This window comes from Gopherus evgoodei, chromosome 14 (assembly GCF_007399415.2).
Source record: "Gopherus evgoodei ecotype Sinaloan lineage chromosome 14, rGopEvg1_v1.p, whole genome shotgun sequence".
Taxonomy (NCBI): domain Eukaryota; kingdom Metazoa; phylum Chordata; order Testudines; family Testudinidae; genus Gopherus; species Gopherus evgoodei.
This window is the reverse complement of record NC_044335.1, coordinates 5156531-5176573: the sequence shown is the minus strand read 5'-3', so window position 1 is coordinate 5176573 and position 20043 is coordinate 5156531. Positions and strand designations below refer to the sequence as shown.

The window sequence follows — 20043 nt, the reverse complement described above, 5'->3', positions numbered from 1 at the left end:
ACAAGGCAGGGGACACACTTTTGAACAGCTATTCCTGAAAGTGGTCCATGCAAAGATTTTTTTTTCCTTCAAGATTGCAGCAGATAAATATAATTAACTGAGCTCCTGTAATGTACGCAGTGCTGTTATAGCTGTATCGGTCCCAGGATATTAGAGAGACAAGGCGGGTGAGGTAATATCTTTTATTTGATGAACTTCTGTTGACGGGAGAGACAAGTTTTCAAGTTTACACAGATAAGAAGTACAGAAGCTCCTATAAGACTGCTTGGGATTGTACAAACTCAACCAATTTTACAAACTCGGTTATGCAAAAGTCTCAAGGATGATGGCACCGTTGATTTGGCAGGTCTTTTCCTGCTTTTCTTGCACACCCAGAGCCACTTAACAGACTCAAAGCAGCCAAGTCAGCAGAGTCCTGTCTGTTCAAGGAACTCAGGAGTGTGTATCTTTTGTACAAATACTAATAAATAGTATTTTCTGCCAACAATTAAAAAAAAAGTCAAGCATAGCAAATGAACATTTGAAATGTTTCAGTGTGGACCAGATGCTTTCTCCTGCCTGTATGGGATGCTGTGCCTAGAACTTATTTTTGTGCTGTAATCAAGAAAATAAATTGTGTCAATCAGAGCTGTTGAATGGCAGCCAGTTCTGTTTCTCAGTGGCTTTTCTGCAATCTGTGTCCACGTATTTGGCATGCGGCTGGCTATGCATTGAGGTAATTCATTAATGCTGAAACAAAAATGTGTTTATGGGAGTCTGGAAATGGTTGGGGGAAATTTAATACTTTCCTTGCTGAAATGCTGGGCTGGTTTGGTGATGAGCTCTGAATACTAAAATAAACACAAACACAAATGACTGTTCAAAAAAGCACACACGCACCCCAGTCAGACTCACATGTACCCCCCCTATCATATACACTGATGCACATCGACACCCCCCCTTACACAATGCTATCACACACCGTGGGACTTAGCACCTGAGTGGCACTATTCATAATCAGAGCACTTGGCAAACTAGTTAGAAACATAATGGGTGGAATTTTCCAAAGCGCTCATTGTGGCCATAACATACCCCAGTGGTTCTCAAACTGTGGGTCGGGACCCCAAAATGGGTAGTGATCCCGTTTTAATGGGGTCACCTGGACTGGCTTAGACTTGCTGGAATCTGGGACCAAAACCCAAGCCCAAGCCTCACCACCCGGTGCTGAAGCCAAAGCCCGAGCCCCACTGACCAGGGCGATGGGGCTTGGGCTTTGGCTTTTCCCCACACCCCTCTGCTGAGCTGGCAGGGCTTGGGTGGGGTCAGGCTTCGGTCCCCCTGCCCCAGGGTTGGGTAGTAATTTTTGTTGTCAGAAGAGGGTCCTGGGGCAATGAGGTTTGAGAACCCCTGACATACACCGTTCAGTCACATATACACATACCTACGCAGTCACCCCCGACCCCCATTTTTATTTCTGCCCCATCCAGTTAAATACACAGGGCCACGCTTTCAAAGCATGGCTTCTGCTTGTGCCTGTGCAACTTTGTACGGACCAGCATTTTTCGGCATTTGCACTTGGGATAGAATTTGCACATGCAAACTCTCTCTCGGCTTCTGTTCAATTCCAAACCCTCTACATGCACAGTTGTCTTTGCACGCAACACTGCTGGCTCACAAATCTAGGCCAAGTCGAGGCCTTGAAAATATGGAATCACGACATCACTCCCACATGCACCTCGGCTATGTCACTGAGAAATACCCAGCCCATTCAGTCCCACACACACAGAGTCGACACAGTGCAAGGGGTGTTTAGTACTATCTCAGCACTGAAACACAGGTCACAAATGTGATGAGTTTCTCAGTTTCCAGCTTGGTGAGAGGGGCCCGTTTAGAGTGAGAGATTGCTGGCTGGCTGTACTCTGAGTTACAGTTGGACAGGCAGTTGGAGCAGTCATGGCAACCCCTTGCTTGAGGGCCTGATTTTAAGAAGTGCTGAATTCAGTGGGCTCGGTGCCTCTGAAAATCAGGCAGTGGAGTCTTTGTGGGCAGACTGCTGATGAGGTGCTGGAGAGGAGAGCAGCAGAGTCTGTGCCAGAAGAGAATTTCTAAAGGCAAATAATTCTGCGAATGTCCAATGGAAGCAAGAAAGATGTTTTCCTCAGGTGAGAGTTGAGGCTTCCCTGAGTGCAACAGAGGCTATTCTGAAATGCAAGCGATGCAAAACTGAATCCTCTGTTCCTGGGACAATTGCTCCAGCTGTCTGGTGGGTGGAGTATGGGCAGCACAACAGCTCTTTTGGGTTAGCTGTGGGTTTCGCTTGCTCAGACAATAGGGATTTTTGGTTACAGTGGGATTCCTGTATAAACGAGGATGACTTTGATTTCTTACATAGAAGGAGAAAACTTTCTCCACTTCCTTGTGACTGGTGCCTAGTTTCTGTGCTGCAAAGGCTGAGGCTCCCTTTTCCTGGGGGCAAGCCAGTGCTCAGAAGGTGTCTTGGGACACACTCTTCCTTGGGAGTTATGTATTTATTTGTATGTATGATCCTAGGACCTAGGAATCCCAGTCATGAAACAAGACTCCACTGCATTAAGTGCAGACAGAACAAAAAGGCAGCCCCTGCCTCAGAGAGCTTACAATCTGAGTGGAAGACGAGAGCTTTGCTGTTTGTTTTATATCTATAACAAAGATACTGTTAGAACAAACAGTATGTGTGTGTGTGGCGGATAGCTCAGCTCAGAGATCGAGCAGCCTTTCCCTAAATTATTGAGTCAAATCTGACCCAGATTTGTAGTGACCAAAGTCATGATGTTTGGGATCTGTCTACACTTGGGGCTGGTCCGTGTCAGCTGACAGGCTCACAGGGCTCTGGCTGCAAAACTGTGTGTAGACATTTGGGCTCAGGTCGGGGTCCCAGAGCTAGGGCTCCAGCCCAAGCCTGAATGTCTATGCCACAATTTTACAGCCCCACAGTCCAAGTCAGCTGACAAGGGCCAGCCACGGATCTTTAACTGCAGTGTGGACAGACCCTCGGTGACAGTTTGGTGGCCCATGCAAAATGTATTTGGGAGGGTCTAACTGTGGTATGTGACCTATCGCTTAAATCAGCTTCTGTACCAGATGACTGGCAGATGGCTAATGTAACACCAATTTTTAAAAAAGGTTCCAGAGGTGATCCTGGCAATTACCAGGCAAATTGATAGAAACTATAGTAAAGAACAGAATTCTCAGACAGCTAGATGACCTATGCTGGAGAAGAGTCACCATGGCTTTTGAAAAGGGAAATCATGCCTCACCTGTCTATTAGAATTCTTTGAGCGGGGCCAACAGACATGTGAACAAAGGTGATCCCGTGGCTATAGTGTACTTGGAATTTCAGAAAGCCATTGACAAGGTCTTTTGCCAAAGGCTCTAACGCAAAGTAAGTTGTCCTGGGCTAAGAGGGAAGGTTCTCTCGTGGATTAGAAGCTGGTTAAAAGATAGGAAACAAAGGGTAGGAATAAACGGTCTGTTTTCACAGTGGAGAGATGTAAATAGTGGTGTCCCCTGGGGTCTGTACCAGGACCAGTGCTGGTCAACATATTCATAAATGGTCTGGAAAGAGTGGTAAAAAGAGAAGGGGAAAATTCTGCAGACCATACAAAATTACTCAAGGTAGTTAAGTCCAATGCTGACTGTGAAAAGTTACAAAAGGATCTCACAAAATTGGGTGACCTGGCAACAGTATGGCAGATGAACTACAGCGTTGATAAATGCAAAGTAATGCACATTGGAAAACAAATCCCAGCTATACGTACAAAATGATGGGGTCTAAATTAGCTGTTACCACTCAAGAAAGAGATCTGGGAGTCATTAGGGATAGTTCTCTGAAAACATCTGCTCAATGTGCAGCAGCAGTCAAAAAAAGCGAACAGAATGTTAGGAATCGTTAGAAAAAGGATAGATAATAAGACAGAAAATATCATAATGATACTATATAAATCCATGGTACGTCCACACCTTGAATACGGTGTGCAGTTCTGGGCGTTCCATCTCGAAAGTTATATTAGAATTGGAAAAAGTACAGAGAAGAGCAACAAAAATGATTAGGAATGTGTAACAGCTTCCATATGAGGAGAGGTTAAAAAGACTGGTACGGTTCAGCTTAGAAAAGAGATGACTTAGGGGGGATATGATAGAGGTCTATAAAATCATGAATGGTGTGGAGAACTTGAAAAAGGAAGTGCTATTTACCCCTTCACAGAACACATAAACCCAATTAAATTAATAAGCCGCAGGTTTAAAACAAATATAAGGAAATACTTCTTCACACAATGCACACTTGTTGCCTGTGGAACTCATTGCCAGGGAGATGTTGTGAAGGCCAAAAGTACAACTGGGTTCAAATAAGAATTAGATAAGTTCATGGAGGACAGGTTCATCAGTAGCTATTAGCCTAGATGGTCAGGGATGCACCCCCATGCTCTGGGTGTCCCTAAGCCTCTGACTGCCAGAAGCTGGGACTGGATAACAGAGGATGGATCACTTGATGATTACCTGTTCAGTTTATTCCCTCTGACGCATCTGGCACTGGCCACTGTTAGATAACAGGATACTGGGCTGGAAGGACCATTGGTCTGGCCACTATGGCCATGCTTATGTTCTTATGTCTCCGGCCAGGGCTGATTGAGCAGATGCGCACATTATCAAATCCCACTAACTGGCCCTTTGTTGGCTGCCTCAGTGGAGAGACCAAGGGATAGAATGGACCTTGGAGACAGCTCCTCTCCTGTCCTCAGGAATCAAAGTTCTTGGAATTTCATCTGGAGTCACCACCATTGGTCACCTTTTCACCATGCAGGTTTTCATCTCTGGTCAGCCAGGCTACATTTGCCAGGTATGGAATTCCCTCCACCTCCAGAAGCAAGGATTGGAGAAGCTACAGAGAAGGAAGGTCAGACTAAAAAGGACAAGCATGCCAGTCCTGGCCTCCCGTTCTGCTCCCCCTCTGCAGTGATCAGCTGACTCTGGTGTCCAACGTTACCACATCCTGGTGGGCAAACTGATTTCAGCATTTGCACACCAGGAAGTTAGTCATCCATCACGGGCACAGTGCGCTAGTGTGGGGTTTGTACCCACAAAAAAGTGGTCACAACAATAGCACATGCAGAAATAGGCATGAAAAATTGGAAGCTGGCTGAAAAGTTTGACCCTAAAAGGCGGGGGCCAAATGGAACTCAGCTGGGAGTCAAATGAGTGTCATTAGGGGTGAATTTGTCCTCACCTAACTGGCCACTTTAGCTGTGTTTCATCTTTTAACTTCTCTACGAGGCTTATAAATAGTCTTGGACTTCTGAGCAATTTGTTCTCCAGGAAATGCCTTTCCTTTTAAATGTCTTTTGGAAATATTTGTTTTAGAAAAAGATAAAGTACATATTGCTGATCATAATACCAGGGCAACCAATACAGACTACGAGACCAACAGAGTCTGCTGGTTCCGCTGGAGCTCAGATGTAGGGGATAGGTTGGTGCATGAATGAGAAAGTAGGGGACAGGAGAGGTGCTGGGGTCAAGTAAGTCTGTGGAAGGCCCTGTTAATACTCTGTATATCTGCAGATCCCAGGTTTTAAGCCCAGCAGGTCTGAAGATTGGGATCACAGCAGTCCAGCTCCAATGTCTACTCTACTGCAAACTGCATACTGTCTTATGCCATGCACAGAATAACCAAACTCTGGTTAGTGGATATTCAGTTAATCAAAGGTCAGTCATGCCCTCATCCCAACAGCAATCAGCATCATCCAGTACAGCCTTGTGGATTGTCTCATGACACGAGCAGGGGTGTCTTAACCCCAGTTTCCCAATTAACTTCAAACTCAGATAATTAACTCTTACTTAAATCCCCCTAAAGTTATCACTGGCTATATTAATCTTCTTTATTTCCTCCCTAGCATGTTGTATAGTATTGTTACGTGCTGTTAAAGAGCTACCATGTTCTACCCCAGAGGGGGTTGCAATTCAGGGGAGAGTGAAACTATCGCATCTTTTAGGCTTTTTGGTCTAAAGACTTTCTATGTCTATACAACACCTACCACAATACAGCCCTGAGTTTTTTAGCCTCTGGGTGTTACTTCAATATAATGCTAACCAATAATGAAGTAATAGTAATAAATTATTAATAATAAATTATTAATAAATATCCTCCTGTTAAAAGTTTTGCCCATCCAATCAGAGAGTAGAAGCAGTACCATGTGAAACAATCCCACACCCCGGACTGTGAATAATTGGAGTGAATGATTCATGCAGGGGTTCCTGAACCCACCCAGAGTCGGAACATTGTTGGGGAATCCTTACAAACAATGTATCCATTTTCAGGAATCGGGAGTGACTCCTGAATGATTTTGATATGACGAATACTAGTCCACTGTTGGCAGTGGTGTTGAATTCAGGAGGCCTGCCTTCAGTTCCTGGCTCTGCTACTGCCATTGCTGGTTGACCTTGGACAACTTACTTCAGCACTCTGTGCCTCAGTTTCCCAATCTGCAAAATGAAGCTAATGACTTTTACCTTTCTTGGGAAAGTGCTTTGAGATCATTGGCTCCTTGGGCTACCTCGTCTGTCTGTCTGACTGCACCTGTTGCCTTTTGTTTTTAACATAGATTGTTAGTCTTGCAGGGTGTGGGGTACAGGGACTGTCTTTTTGTTCTGTATTTGTACAGCACCTAGTGCACTGCTGCCATGTTCCACAACTAGCCTCCTAAGCACTACCTCAAACCAAATAATCATAAATAATAGCATGAGTTAGCTTCCCTGACCAGCCCTCCTGCCCATGGCCTTCCTCCCCTGCCTATTCTCCTACAGTGCCGTTTCCCAAAGACTCTGGAGGGCTCCAACTGCCTTTGGAGCAGGCAGGAGGTGCTGGGCCTATTTTTAGACTGGTGGGAGCTTGATGGCAGCCCCAGCGTCAGCCGCTTTGACAAATAATCAGAAACGCGAAAGATGAGGGGGGATGGGGAGGGAGGGGGGAACTCAGGAAAAAAAAACTTTTGTGTTTAAAGAGCATTTCAGCCACAGAGTCTGCATCCCCAGCCAAACTTCCTCTCCTAGGTGTGGTGCTGGAGCTCGCTGAAGCACAGGAGTCTATAAAGGGAAACCGGGGCAGCGGGGAGGGGGTCAGGGGAGAGAGAAATCCAAGGGCCCAATAAAAAAAAAAAAGCCCTGTGCAGAGTGGCGGCTGCTGGGCTAAGGGCCAGCTCCTCAGACGCCAGCCCTGGTGAGGCGGGTGATGGGAGAGGTCACCCAGCTGGCTTTTACAATGATCTTATCTCTGCCCAGGAATATCCAACATTTCCTCTCCATACGCTGCTACGAATCCGAACTGTGAGAAGCTGGAGGGCCCAGGGCAGCCCCCCCAGTGGCTTTCCCTCTCCCTCCCCGGCTGCCTGTCTCTCTGGCGCTGTCTCCCACCCCCCACTTTCAGCCGGGTTTTATTTATTTTCTCCTTCTGGTGCGTGGGAGGTGCCATGTGTGTATATCTGGATACACTGGAGCTGGGGGTGGGGGTGGATTTTTGTTTTTCCCCAGTGAAAGTTAAGAGGCCAGAGGAGCGATAGGAGCACGGACTGTGTGTTTATGTCACACCCCAAGCCGGGTGTCTGCTGGGCTCGGATGATTTACCCGCGCTGGCCTTGGCGAGGGTGAAAGTCAAGGCAGGCTAGACATTGCCCACGTAGCCATCCCCGACGGGCACAGATCCCAGTGCAGTCGCTGGGCCTGGGCGAAGTTGGCTGACTCAGGCCGTGTTACCGTGACTGTGTCTGGCACCAGCAGCAGTCGAAAGTTTTTGGTTCCCTTACTCTGTTTGCAGCCTTCCCCGCTCCTTCCTCTGTCTGCTTTCCTGCCTTTGTCATATTTCATTTCCTCTTCTGTCTGCCTCCTTCTTCCTTCACCTGTTCTGCCTGCCCTCCTCCTTTCCCTCCCTCTCTGGCTCTCCTCCTCTCTAATCTAGCCAATCGAACAGATGAAAAATGTCTAAATTAGGCATTTCCATTGTGCAGATTGTTATCCGTAGAAACCTCACACCACCTGGCATGAACCCACCTGCCCAGGTGTGTGTGGACACAGCAACACAGAGAAAGAGTGGGACAGATTTTCCAAAGAGTTCAGCAGGCAGTGTGTCCCAATCCCTTGCATGCCAAGTGCTTTTGAAAATCTAGCTCAGTATTTCTGGCTTCCCGTCCAAAAGTGGAGGGGTGGGCTGCCCAGAAGTAGTCTGATGCTGAACAATACTGTCTGAAAGGTGCCGATCTCCCATGTGGCAATAAGTAGCAATCATTTATTATGTCCATGCTCCACCCCAGGCTGCCATGAGCAGAGGTCTGCCCAGACAGGTGCAGCATAGCCAGCATCACCCAAAGCACTTTGATGGATTAGGAGTACACTCGCAATCCAACAAACAAAAGCCGTGAACCGTAGTTCTGCTGAGCGTCCCAATGGAGCAAGTTGAAATATCTGCCTGTGGGGTGTGCTACACAAGCCCAATGTTGCTGTAGATCACACGCACTGGGGTATTAACATGGCCTGGGAGATCTCAACGGTTTACAGCAATGCTGGGTGTGGTTTTACAAGAGCGGGCATGGTGGTTGCATGACGCTCCAGAGGTCCCTGGTTCAATCCCACTCGCCGATGACCAGAGTCTGTCAGCTTTACAAGTAGAGGCTCATCCAGGATTTCTACTGGGAAGTCCGGGGATGTGCTTCCTCAGCTAGGGGAAGTATGTAACCCACACACCTCCTGGGTGTGATGGTCTGTCCCAGCTAGTGGAACCGAGACCACTTAGAGAGAGATTAATGAGTTTGCTTTATAGTCTTACCTAACAGCCAGTTGGCTTTTAGCTCCTGAACTAGGCTCCAGAGGTCCTAGGTTGGATCCCGCCCACTGACGACCAGGGTCTGTCAGGCATTACACTTGGAATGACCAAAACAAGGATTTCACAACAGACTTGGGATATAAATCACTGTCCCCAAAGCCACAGAAAAAGGTGGGGTTGTTGCAAGATGTGGTCATGAAACAGGGCCAATACTATTGTACTGGCCAAAACCATAGTGGAGAGATTGTTGCATGAAACAGCATTTTGGTGAGTTACAGGGTTCTGTTCACAGAAGTCACGTATCAGTCCAGCTGTAACCTTGCAAAGTTTGGTCCTGACCCTGCACGAATGGGAGCTTTGTTATTGACTTGAATGAACACAGGATCCGCCGTTTGTCTGTGGGTTTGCTATTCTGTTATGCTAGGTTTCACTGGTCCAGGCTGTGCTGAGACAAATGGTGACGATTGCAGCGTTTTGCAGTGAGTTTTGAGCTTGTGTTTGGCTAAAATCTCTCTCTGTAGCTAGTAATACTTTAAAATATATATGGCCATGTTTACTATGCATCTTGGCCTGGAGATTGACCAGACGGCATCAGCCCCAAAATGTATAGTTGCAGAAATGGCTCCTGGCCTGATACCACTGAAACAAGGAAATAATAGCACATTGTCCTGTGCTGGAGTTACCAAAATGACAGTAACCCAAAGAGACACTTGTTTCAGTGGCAAGCTACCACTTACAGCTTTGCTGCTGCAGAGACATGGAATCTCCATTCTAATGCATCAGCCCTGCTGCCTGCGCTCTGGCCCAGTCAATGAATCTTATCTCTGGGACCCTGCACCAGTCTCAGCCGTGGAGGCCCAGACGCCAGTACAGCTGCAGTCTTGCAAAGAGCAGATACACCACAATCTTCACCTTTAGCCGGGTTTCAGGCAGGGGTAAACTCCACCCCAGCAGTGGCTCTGCCTGTCTATGCTAAGGGTTTGCAGTAGTGCTCTTAGGCCGGTAGCTTTGCTGTAATCAAGACCAGTGTCCAGAGCAGACGAGGCCCTCCACAGCTATTGTTGGAAGACTGAAAGGAAGGGGGCAGTTTATTCTTTCATGCTCCAAACAGTTTTTGTCTTTAACATTTATGGTACCGCACAGAGAACAGGCTTTGGGCTTTTACTGCATTGGGGCTATTCTGAGTAGCTCCTTGGGCTCCACTTCTCAAAGGGAGAATGGGAACCTCCCCACATCCCTCCCAGCTCCGTGCTCCCCTCTAAACTCCAGCACAGCTGGGATCAGCTGGATCCTGCTCTTACAGCCCAAGGACAGAAAGTGGCAGCTGCAAATATTCCGACAGACCCTCTGCGCCACCTCTGACCAGGGCAGGCCCACGTCCCTGTCAGCATCGCTCTAGGTTACCTGACTTTCAGTCCTATCCCATAAACCGCCCTGGTGTTCAGGAATAACCCGCAGACTGACCCGAGCTGATCCGGGATTAGCCACTCCGCAGGCATGAAACGCCACCCAGAGGTACCAGCACAAACTGCCCGTTCAGAGAGAGCCTCTGAGGGCACCTGGAGCAGGATGTGGGTGTGTTGGGGGTGCCCGTGGAGGGATGAGGGCGAAAGGACATGTCCCGGGGGAGGTGCTGAAGGCACTAGGCTGCACGCACCTAGCCAGAGAGGGGGTGGGGTGAACAGCGAGGGGCAGTTGCTGGCCGCAGAGGGGCTGGGGTGAACAGCGAGGAGAAGGTGCTGGCCGCAGAGGGGCTGGGGTGAACGGCGAGGGGCAGGTGCGGGCCGCAGAGGGGCTGGGGTGAACGGCGAGGGGCAGGTGCGGGCCGCAGAGGGGCTGAGGTGAACGGCGAGGGGCAGGTGCGGGCCGCAGAGGGGCTGGGGTGAACGGCGAGGGGCAGGTGCGGGCCGCAGAGGGGCTGGGGTGAACGGCGAGGGGCAGGTGCTGGCCGCAGAGGGGCTGGGGTGAACGGCGAGGGGCAGGTGCTGGCCGCAGAGGGGCTGGGGTGAACGGCGAGGGGCAGGTGCTGGCCGCAGAGGGGCTGGGGTGAACGGCGAGGGGCAGGTGCTGGCCGCAGAGGGGCTGGGGTGAACGGCGAGGGGCAGGTGCTGGCCGCAGAGGGGCTGGGGTGAACGGCGAGGGGCAGGTGCTGGCCGCAGAGGGGCTGGGGTGAACGGCGAGGGGCAGGTGCTGGCCGCAGAGGGGCTGGGGTGAACGGCGAGGGGCAGGTGCTGGCCGCAGAGGGGCTGGGGTGAACGGCGAGGGGCAGGTGCTGGCCGCAGAGGGGCTGGGGTGAACGGCGAGGGGCAGGTGCTGGCCGCAGGGGGGCTGAGGTGAACGGCGAGGGGCAGGTGCTGGCCGCAGAGGGGCTGGGGTGAACGGCGAGGGGCAGGTGCTGGCCGCAGAGGGGCTGGGGTGAACGGCGAGGGGCAGGTGCTGGCCGCAGAGGGGCTGGGGTGAACGGCGAGGGGCCGGTGCGGGCCGCAGAGGGGCTGGGGTGAACGGCGAGGGGCAGGTGCTGGCCGCAGAGGGGCTGGGGTGAACGGCGAGGGGCAGGTGCTGGCCGCAGAGGGGCTGGGGTGAACGGCGAGGGGCAGGTGCTGGCCGCAGAGGGGCTGGGGTGAACGGCGAGGGGCAGGTGCTGGCCGCAGAGGGGCTGGGGTGAACGGCGAGGGGAAGGTGCTGGCCGCAGAGGGGCTGGGGTGAACGGCGAGGGGCAGGTGCTGGCCGCAGAGGGGCTGGGGTGAACGGCGAGGGGCAGGTGCTGGCCGCAGGGGGGCTGGGGTGAACGGCGAGGGGAAGGTGCTGGCCGCAGAGGGGCTGGGGTGAACGGCGAGGGGCAGGTGCTGGCCGCAGGGGGGCTGGGGTGAACGGCGAGGGGCAGGTGCTGGCCGCAGAGGGGCTGGGGTGAACGGCGAGGGGCAGGTGCTGGCCGCAGAGGGGCTGGGGTGAACGGCGAGGGGAAGGTGCTGGCCGCAGAGGGGCTGGGGTGAACGGCGAGGGGCAGGTGCTGGCCGCAGAGGGGCTGGGGTGAACGGCGAGGGGCAGGTGCTGGCCGCAGAGGGGCTGGGGTGAACGGCGAGGGGCAGGTGCTGGCCGCAGGGGGGCTGGGGTGAACGGCGAGGGGAAGGTGCTGGCCGCAGAGGGGCTGGGGTGAACGGCGAGGGGCAGGTGCTGGCCGCAGGGGGGCTGGGGTGAACGGCGAGGGGCAGGTGCTGGCCGCAGAGGGGCTGGGGTGAACGGCGAGGGGCAGGTGCTGGCCGCAGAGGGGCTGGGGTGAACGGCGAGGGGAAGGTGCTGGCCGCAGAGGGGCTGGGGTGAACGGCGAGGGGCAGGTGCTGGCCGCAGAGGGGCTGGGGTGAACGGCGAGGGGCAGGTGCTGGCCGCAGAGGGGCTGGGGTGAACGGCGAGGGGCAGGTGCTGGCCGCAGAGGGGCTGGGGTGAACGGCGAGGGGCAGGTGCTGGCCGCAGAGGGGCTGGGGTGAACGGCGAGGGGAAGGTGCTGGCCGCAGAGGGGCTGGGGTGAACGGCGAGGGGCAGGTGCTGGCCGCAGAGGGGCTGGGGTGAACGGCGAGGGGAAGCTGCTGGCCGCAGAGGGGCTGGGGTGAACGGCGAGGGGAAGGTGCTGGCCGCAGAGGGGCTGGGGTGAACGGCGAGGGGCAGGTGCTGGCCGCAGAGGGGCTGGGGTGAACGGCGAGGGGAAGGTGCTGGCCGCAGAGGGGCTGGGGTGAACGGCGAGGGGCAGGTGCGGGCCGCAGAGGGGCTGGGGTGAACGGCGAGGGGAAGGTGCTGGCCGCAGAGGGGCTGGGGTGAACGGCGAGGGGAAGGTGCTGGCCGCAGAGGGGCTGGGGTGAACGGCGAGGGGCAGGTGCTGGCCGCAGGGGGGCTGGGGTGAACGGCGAGGGGCAGGTGCTGGCCGCAGAGGGGCTGGGGTGAACGGCGAGGGGAAGCTGCTGGCCGCAGAGGGGCTGGGGTGAACAGCGAGGGGCAGGTGCTGGCCGCAGAGGGGCTGGGGTGAACGGCGAGGGGCAGGTGCTGGCCGCAGAGGGGCTGGGGTGAACGGCGAGGGGCAGGTGCTGGCCGCAGAGGGGCTGGGGTGAACAGCGAGGGGCAGGTGCTGGCCGCAGAGGGGCTGGGGTGAACAGCGAGGGGAAGCTGCTGGCCGCAGAGGGGCTGGGGTGAACAGCGAGGGGAAGCTGCTGGCTGCAGAGGGGCTGGGGTGAACGGCGAGGGGCAGGTGCTGGCCGCAGAGGGGCTGGGGTGAACAGCGAGGGGAAGCTGCTGGCTGCAGAGGGGCTGGGGTGAACAGCGAGGGGCAGGTGCTGGCCGCAGAGGGGCTGGGGTGAACAGCGAGGGGAAGGTGCTGGCCGCAGAGGGGCTGGGGTGAACAGCGAGGGGCAGGTGCTGGCCGCAGAGGGGCTGGGGTGAACAGCGAGGGGAAGGTGCTGGCCGCAGAGGGGCTGGGGTGAACAGCGAGGGGCAGGTGCGGGCCGCAGAGGGGCTGGGGTGAACGGCGAGGGGCAGGTGCTGGCCGCAGAGGGGCTGGGGTGAACGGCGAGGGGCAGGTGCTGGCCGCAGAGGGGCTGGGGTGAACGGCGAGGGGCAGGTGCTGGCCGCAGAGGGGCTGGGGTGAACGGCGAGGGGCAGGTGCTGGCCGCAAAGGGGCTGGGGTGAACGGCGAGGGGCAGGTGCTGGCCGCAGAGGGGCTGGGGTGAACAGCGAGGGGCAGGTGCTGGCTGCAGAGGGGCTGGAGTGAACAGCGAGGGGCAGGTGCTGGCTGCAGAGGGGCTGGGGTGAACGGCGAGGGGCAGGTGCTGGCCGCAGAGGGGCTGGGGTGAACAGCGAGGGGAAGCTGCTGGCTGCAGAGGGGCTGGGGTGAACGGCGAGGGGCAGGTGCTGGCCGCAGAGGGGCTGGGGTGAACAGCGAGGGGAAGCTGCTGGCTGCAGAGGGGCTGGGGTGAACAGCGAGGGGCAGGTGCTGGCCGCAGAGGGGCTGGGGTGAACAGCGAGGGGAAGGTGCTGGCCGCAGAGGGGCTGGGGTGAACAGCGAGGGGAAGCTGCTGGCCGCAGAGGGGCTGGGGTTGCTTCAGATATACACGGGCTGTTTTCCCCTCAGGTTGTATATTTTTCGCTTAGGGACAGGCATTGGCCTTGGCAGGTCTAACATACTGCAGTTCCCCTCTCTGCTCCCATGGCCTAGGCCAGGGCAGCGGTTTTCTGCCGGCGGCAAAACAGCACAGCGGGAGTTCTCTGCAGCTACCAGCCCCGGGGTGCAAGCCCACGTGCGCGCCCTAAAAAGCGCAGGGCACAGACAGCTGTCCCCCCTTCCTCCGAAAGCCAGCGCAGGAGAGGGAAGGGCAGGGGGCTGGAAACTTTCAGGGTCTTCTTGAGTCACTGCTGATTCGTTGTTGCAAAATCTTAGCAAGGGACCCCAGGACCTGGCAGAAAATGGAGTTTGAAACCTCAGTTGTTTCTGTCTCGAGATTGAAGGGTAAATTGGGTGTTTTTTTTCCTTTAAAAAAGCGCCTTTTGTTTTGTTTAGGGTTAAATGCAGATTGGCTTGTTTCAAATCACTTCCAGACACACACACCCCGTGGCATGCAATACCCCGCTGCTCTCCGCTGCGAGCTCTTGCTCAACACGGTGCCCGGAGTCCGCCTAATGCTCAGTTTCAGATTTCAGGCTGGGGTCCGGGGTAGAGTTTGCAGGCAGAGCGGGGTTTGGATGCAGATAGAAGCGGGGAGACCCTTCGCCTGTGCCCCCGAGCGCTGGGCCGGATGGCAGGCAGCACTGGAGGACAATATATTCAAGCCGATCCATTCTCTGTCCCGGGACACTCCAGTAAAATACACAGTTTGGGCAGAAGCGGAGCTTTTTCTGCCCTGCTGCTGCAAAGGGACAGCTGCATATAGATACTGGCGCCTACTGGCACCTAGGCAGCAGAGTGACCAGATAGCAAGGATGAAAAATCGGGGCAGGAGGTGGGGGGTAACAGCACCGGTATAAGAAAAATCCCCCAATATCAGGCCTGTCCCTATAAAATCGGGACATCTGGTCACCCAGCTCCACACACGTCTCCCCAGGACCGGGTCCCTCGGCAGTGCCAGCTGCGCTCGACCTGCCAGAGAGCCCAGACAGGGCTGGCGCATCGCAGGCTGCAAGGCGCGCACAGCAGCGGAGCGGATCCCAATTGCCCTGCAAAGGGAATCGCCCCCCTGCCCGCTTGCTTTGCCGGGAGGGAAGGGGGTCTGTCGCGCTGCGGATTTCAGCGACCCAGCAGAGCTTGCAAAATAAAAAATCAAGTCTGAGCTCCTCGGCCGGAAAGGAACCAAGGTTTCAAACTGGCCCCCCAGCCCACCCCCTTCCCAATCGGCGCTTCCCGAGGCAGCCCGGGGACGCCGCCTCCCAGTTGCTGATTGGCCGGGGGTGGCTATATTTGACCCCTTCCAGCTTCGCGGCGTCCCAAAAGTTTGGTTTTTTTTCGGGAGGGGAACGCTCCTGTGCCTGGCTCCCCCGGACCCTCTGAGCCGCCGCCGGTCGCAGGTTTCTCCCCTTTGCCCCGCACTGCTCGGTTCTGATCCAAAGGGCCGCCCAGCTGGAATGAATAGACCTGAGCCCAGTTACTGTAGAGAGGAGATATCGCAACCCAGGGGCGGCCGTTCATGGGGACCCACTGCGGCCCCCGCCGCTGAGCCCGGCCTCGCCTACCAGCCGACCCCGGGGGCAGACTCCGCTTCCAGCCGGACACCCAGCCCCGAGCCCGGCTTTGGATTTCGCCCAGGCGCGGCGGGGGGAGAGCCAGGCGCGCTCGGGTCAGCGCCCAGCCGCTCGCCGAGCCCGGATCCCGGGTATGGATACAGTCCCACCTCGGGCAGAGCCGAGGGGAAGCCGGGGGAGGATTCGCGGATCCGCCGCCCCATGAACGCCTTCATGGTCTGGGCGAAGGACAAGAGGAAGCGGCTGGCGCAGCAGAACCCGGACCTGCACAACGCGGTGCTGAGCAAGATGTTGGGTAAGCGGCGAGGCGAGCCACTGCCCCCCTTACGGGACCCGGGACACCCGGGGCAGGCTGTCTCCTTCAGGGGCCCGGGACCCCGGGACCGGCCGTCCCCCCTCCGGGACACCTGGGGCAGGCTGTCTCCCTCCGGGGCCTGGGACTGGCTGCCCCCCTTACGGGACCCAGGACCGGCTGCCCCCCTCTGAGACGGACTGCCCCCCTTCCAGGACTCAGGACCCCAGGACCGGCCGCCCCCCCCTCCGGGACCCCAGACAGGTCGCCCCCACTCTGGGACTAGAGTGACCGGACAGCAAGTGTGAAAAATCGGGACGGGGTGGCGGTAATAGGCGCCTATAGAATAAATTATCCCGAATATCAGGACGGTCCCTATAAAATAGGGACATCTGGTCACCCTACCCAGGCCCCTGGGGCAGACTGCACCCTCTGGGACCTGGGATAGAGACAGTCTGACTGGGACATGGGACCCGGGGCAGGCTGCACCCTCTGGGACCCAGACCGGCTGCTCCCACTGGGACAGGGGCAGGCTGCACCCACTGGCATAGAAACAGGCGCCCCTCTTTGGATCTGGGCCAGGGTCAGGCTGAAGAAGACTGCATGGCTTAGGGCCGGGCTGCTTGGTGGCTGGAACAGCTGCTGTTGCTAACTCTCCAGTACAATGGCCCCTCTGCCTCCTCTCTTGCCTTGCAAAGGACATTTGCTTATTGGCTTTCCTATCCAGTGGGCGTTTATTTTCCTTTGGGGGGGGGGGCAGCGTGCAGTGTCCCATTGCAGAGGGGAGCTGGATGCCTGTACCCAGAAAGCGTTGGAATTCTCAGCAGAATTTGGCTCCTAGTAGGCCATTGCAGTCATCTCTCTGCTTCCCTGCAGGGCTAAAGAGTTAAATCCCTATTTTTCTTTTCTTTTCTTTGGGGAGTAGGGGGCTTGGCATCACTTTTCAGCCCTCTCCCCAGAGGGGAGTTAAATTGGAGGTTTATATGTTGTCGGTTTTTTAACCACATGCTGGATGTGACCTTCCTCCTGCCCTCCAAAGCATTTTCCTCTCTTGTAGCTTCATGCGTTGCTTCTTTGCAAAGGTCTGTGCGTCCTGGAGGAAGGGTGCAGGGATGAGCTCTTTTAACGGGGTGTGCTTTCCCCTTTCCAGGCCAGTCATGGAAAGCCCTGAGTGCCGGCGACAAGCGCCCCTTTGTGGAGGAAGCAGAGAGGCTGCGAATTCAGCATCTGCAGGACCATCCCAACTACAAGTACCGCCCAAGGAGGAAGAAGCAAGCCAAGAAAATCAAGAGGATGGAACCCAATATCCTTCTCCACAACCTTTCCCAGCCGTGCAGCGACAGCTTCAGCATGAATCATCATAGTGGCAGCCAGCCTGGCCATCACCAGCCTCCCCCACTTAACCACTTCAGAGAACTCCACTCCATGGGGTCGGATATTGAGAACTACGGCTTGCCAACTCCCGAGATGTCTCCCTTGGATGTCTTGGAACAGACCGAGCCAGCGTTTTTCCCTCCTCACATGCAGGATGACTGCAGCATGATCCCCTTTAGAGGCTATCATCCCCATCACCAGATGGAGTTTCCCCCAGAGAAGCCCATGGGGCGGGACATGGCACTGCCCTATGCTCAGACCCCATCACATTTGGCTGATACTATGAGGACTCCCCATCCATCTAGCATGTACTACAACCAAATGTGCTCTGGACCGCAGAATATCCTTTCTGCCCATCTAGGCCAGCTCTCACCCCCTCCCGAAGCCCATCACGTTGACAGCGTAGATCACTTAAATCAAACTGAGCTTTGGACAGATGTTGACCGCAATGAGTTTGACCAGTATTTGAACATGAGCAGGACTCGTCCTGAAACCTCAGGACTCCCTTACCATGTCTCCCTGTCCAAAGTGACTCCGAGAAGTATCTCCTGTGAGGAGAGCAGTTTGATATCTGCATTGTCTGATGCCAGCAGTGCTGTCTACTATAGCTCCTGCATCACAGGCTAGGTCTGCCCCACTGCACGATGTGCTCACCCTGGAGAACGTATGACCCTTCAGTGCAGAGTCTCCTTTAAAAAAAGAAAAGCCATCTTCCTTTAACCATTGAGCTCCATAATATTTAGAGTATCTCATTAAATGCATCGCTTTTTTAAAACATGCTGAAATCACTGATATACTGTATAACTATATAACACAAATAGATGCATTTTCCAACGCAGAGGGTTAACCCAGACAAGAGGTCGGCCTATGGCACTCCATCTCTTAACTCTGTGCCGACTGGAAAATATGGCAAAGCTTCTTACACATTGTTTTCAGCCGGGCATAGCTGTAACTTCTAAGATCAGGTTGTTCTACCGTGTCTTTAGACAAACTGCAGTGATTCGTGTCTAAAACAACTGCCAATGGGACCTGCTCAAATTGACCATGTTTAACTGAAGGGCAAACTAAATAGCATGGGAAACCTTAGAGATATTTTTGAAGGGGTTGTTTTAAGACTGGGTGCCTGTTAGAGGTGGTTTTTAGCACAGTTTTCACTGTATTCTCAGCAATATATTTTAACTGGGCAACGAGGCTATATTTTTACTAAGCATTTTTATATATAAAATTATATTTAATGTTTGGGGGTTTTTTAATTATCAAACTTTTTTTTAAAATAAATCAAAGGATATCCATGAGTTCTACAGCATTTATGTAGCGAGGCTGGATTTTAAAAGAAGAAATATTGGGAGAAAAGGGAATTAAGATATCAATATTGTTGAAGAATTGATTAGAATTCTGCACACTCCCTACCCCTGCCCCCAGAATAGAACTGCATACATTTTTATTGTCTAGATCTGTCTGGAGAGCATACTGGTTCATTATTAAAACATCTTCATATAATTATTTCCATCTTGTGTTCTTGTTGTGTGAACACATATTTTCCGCAAATGCATGTTGTCCCAACCATTTCCAGATTCTTGGATCACTTGATTAATGTCCTGACAGCCTAGCAATTGTATTAATTTCGATAGTATTGCCCGCCAGCGCTAGGAAGCCTTGTAAATGCTCTCCAAAGATATATGAAAGGCGGCTAGTGCTCAGAGAACGTCAGCAGACATAGTCCTCATGGCTGTCTCACCCTCTCTTAAATTTCTCATTTTGTAAGTGTGAAAGATATGTTCTATGGGGAAAGCATCTGTTCTCAGATAAATGACATTTAATAAAACATGTGATATCCTTCTCTTGACATTTGTGTGCCTCTGTGTGGTTATTATTTTGCTAGCATGGCTGTACACTATCATATATGGCCTGATCCCTACAAGCTTTTCCCGTATCCTCATTTGAGTCAAAAAGTGCAAGGATGGGGCCCATAAACGTTGCAAATGGAAAAGACTTCTAGCCCAGCCAATGCAGGCTTGTTCCTTGTAACGCATTTTCTAATGCTTTGTTCAGTCTAGTTATAAAACATTCCCGGCAACAGAGCTTCCACCAAGATCCTACACACCCATTAGAACTTCAGCTTTTCATTGTTTCAACCCATTGTTAAATTCATTTGGGTCCCCCAAAGCAAATCTTATCCATTGTTCCTATTTTATGCCTCTCACTTTAATTAGTTCTATTTATTTCTGGTAAGTGCAGCATTTGCATCAGAATATTTACAAAAGAAAATGCCAATCTGTTGCATAAATTGCTAGCGGCATCGGTTCATTGAACGCTGGTGATTTAAACCAGATTGATTTAGCCCAAAAAGGCTACTTAAAAAAATGAAGAGATGAAAGATTTTTGTTGTTGTTGGCAGGGATTTGCCTTTTAGGGGAGATGGATATTTAACAAATGACATGAATTTTTCAAGGTTCTCCTAAATCAGACCCACGTTAGTGTTAACAGGCCTAAGTCCTGCCCCATTTTTTACATGAAGTTCCAATAAATGAACTGAGTGTTTGTTCCCATTTAATTACAGAAAGGAACTCCATTGTGTTTCCATATACAGTATGTAAAAAAAAAAAAAGGGGGGGGGGAATACATGGAAAAATGACATCATAGGCTAAATGGGAGAGCTGGCTTATGGCCACCAGTGGTGTGTCCAGCATGTGCCAGGATCGCCGTCTGAAACAAACAGAAATGGGAAGCATCCTGTGTGCCTGGACAAACGACTGCGAAAGGAAACAGCCTTATATAGGCTGATTCCCATTCTAGTCCCCAGAAACGGTCTGGAAGGAAGAAAGCAAGCTCTGAC

The 20043-nt window shown here is 53.4% G+C and overlaps 1 protein-coding gene across 1 annotated transcript; it reads left to right on the top strand.

Moving 5' to 3' along the window:
* Window positions 1–15280: 15280 nt before the first annotated feature.
* SOX18 (SRY-box transcription factor 18) lies at window positions 15281–19053 on the top strand. Its single transcript, XM_030533768.1, has 2 exons — window positions 15281–15836; window positions 16984–19053. Exons 1-2 carry the CDS (start codon window positions 15425–15427, stop codon window positions 17832–17834), a joined length of 1263 nt encoding a protein of 420 aa, XP_030389628.1. The 5' UTR covers window positions 15281–15424; the 3' UTR covers window positions 17835–19053.
* The last annotated feature ends 990 nt before the right edge of the window (window positions 19054–20043 follow it).

Excerpts from the sequence above, each read along its gene's own strand:
- SOX18 (XM_030533768.1), top strand. The coding sequence starts at position 15,425 with ATGAATAGACCTGAGCCCAGTTACTGTAGAGAGGAGATATCGCAACCC. Across the intron at positions 15,837-16,983 it reads GGTGCTGAGCAAGATGTTGG|GCCAGTCATGGAAAGCCCTG; the intron begins GTAAGCGGCGAG and ends TCCCCTTTCCAG.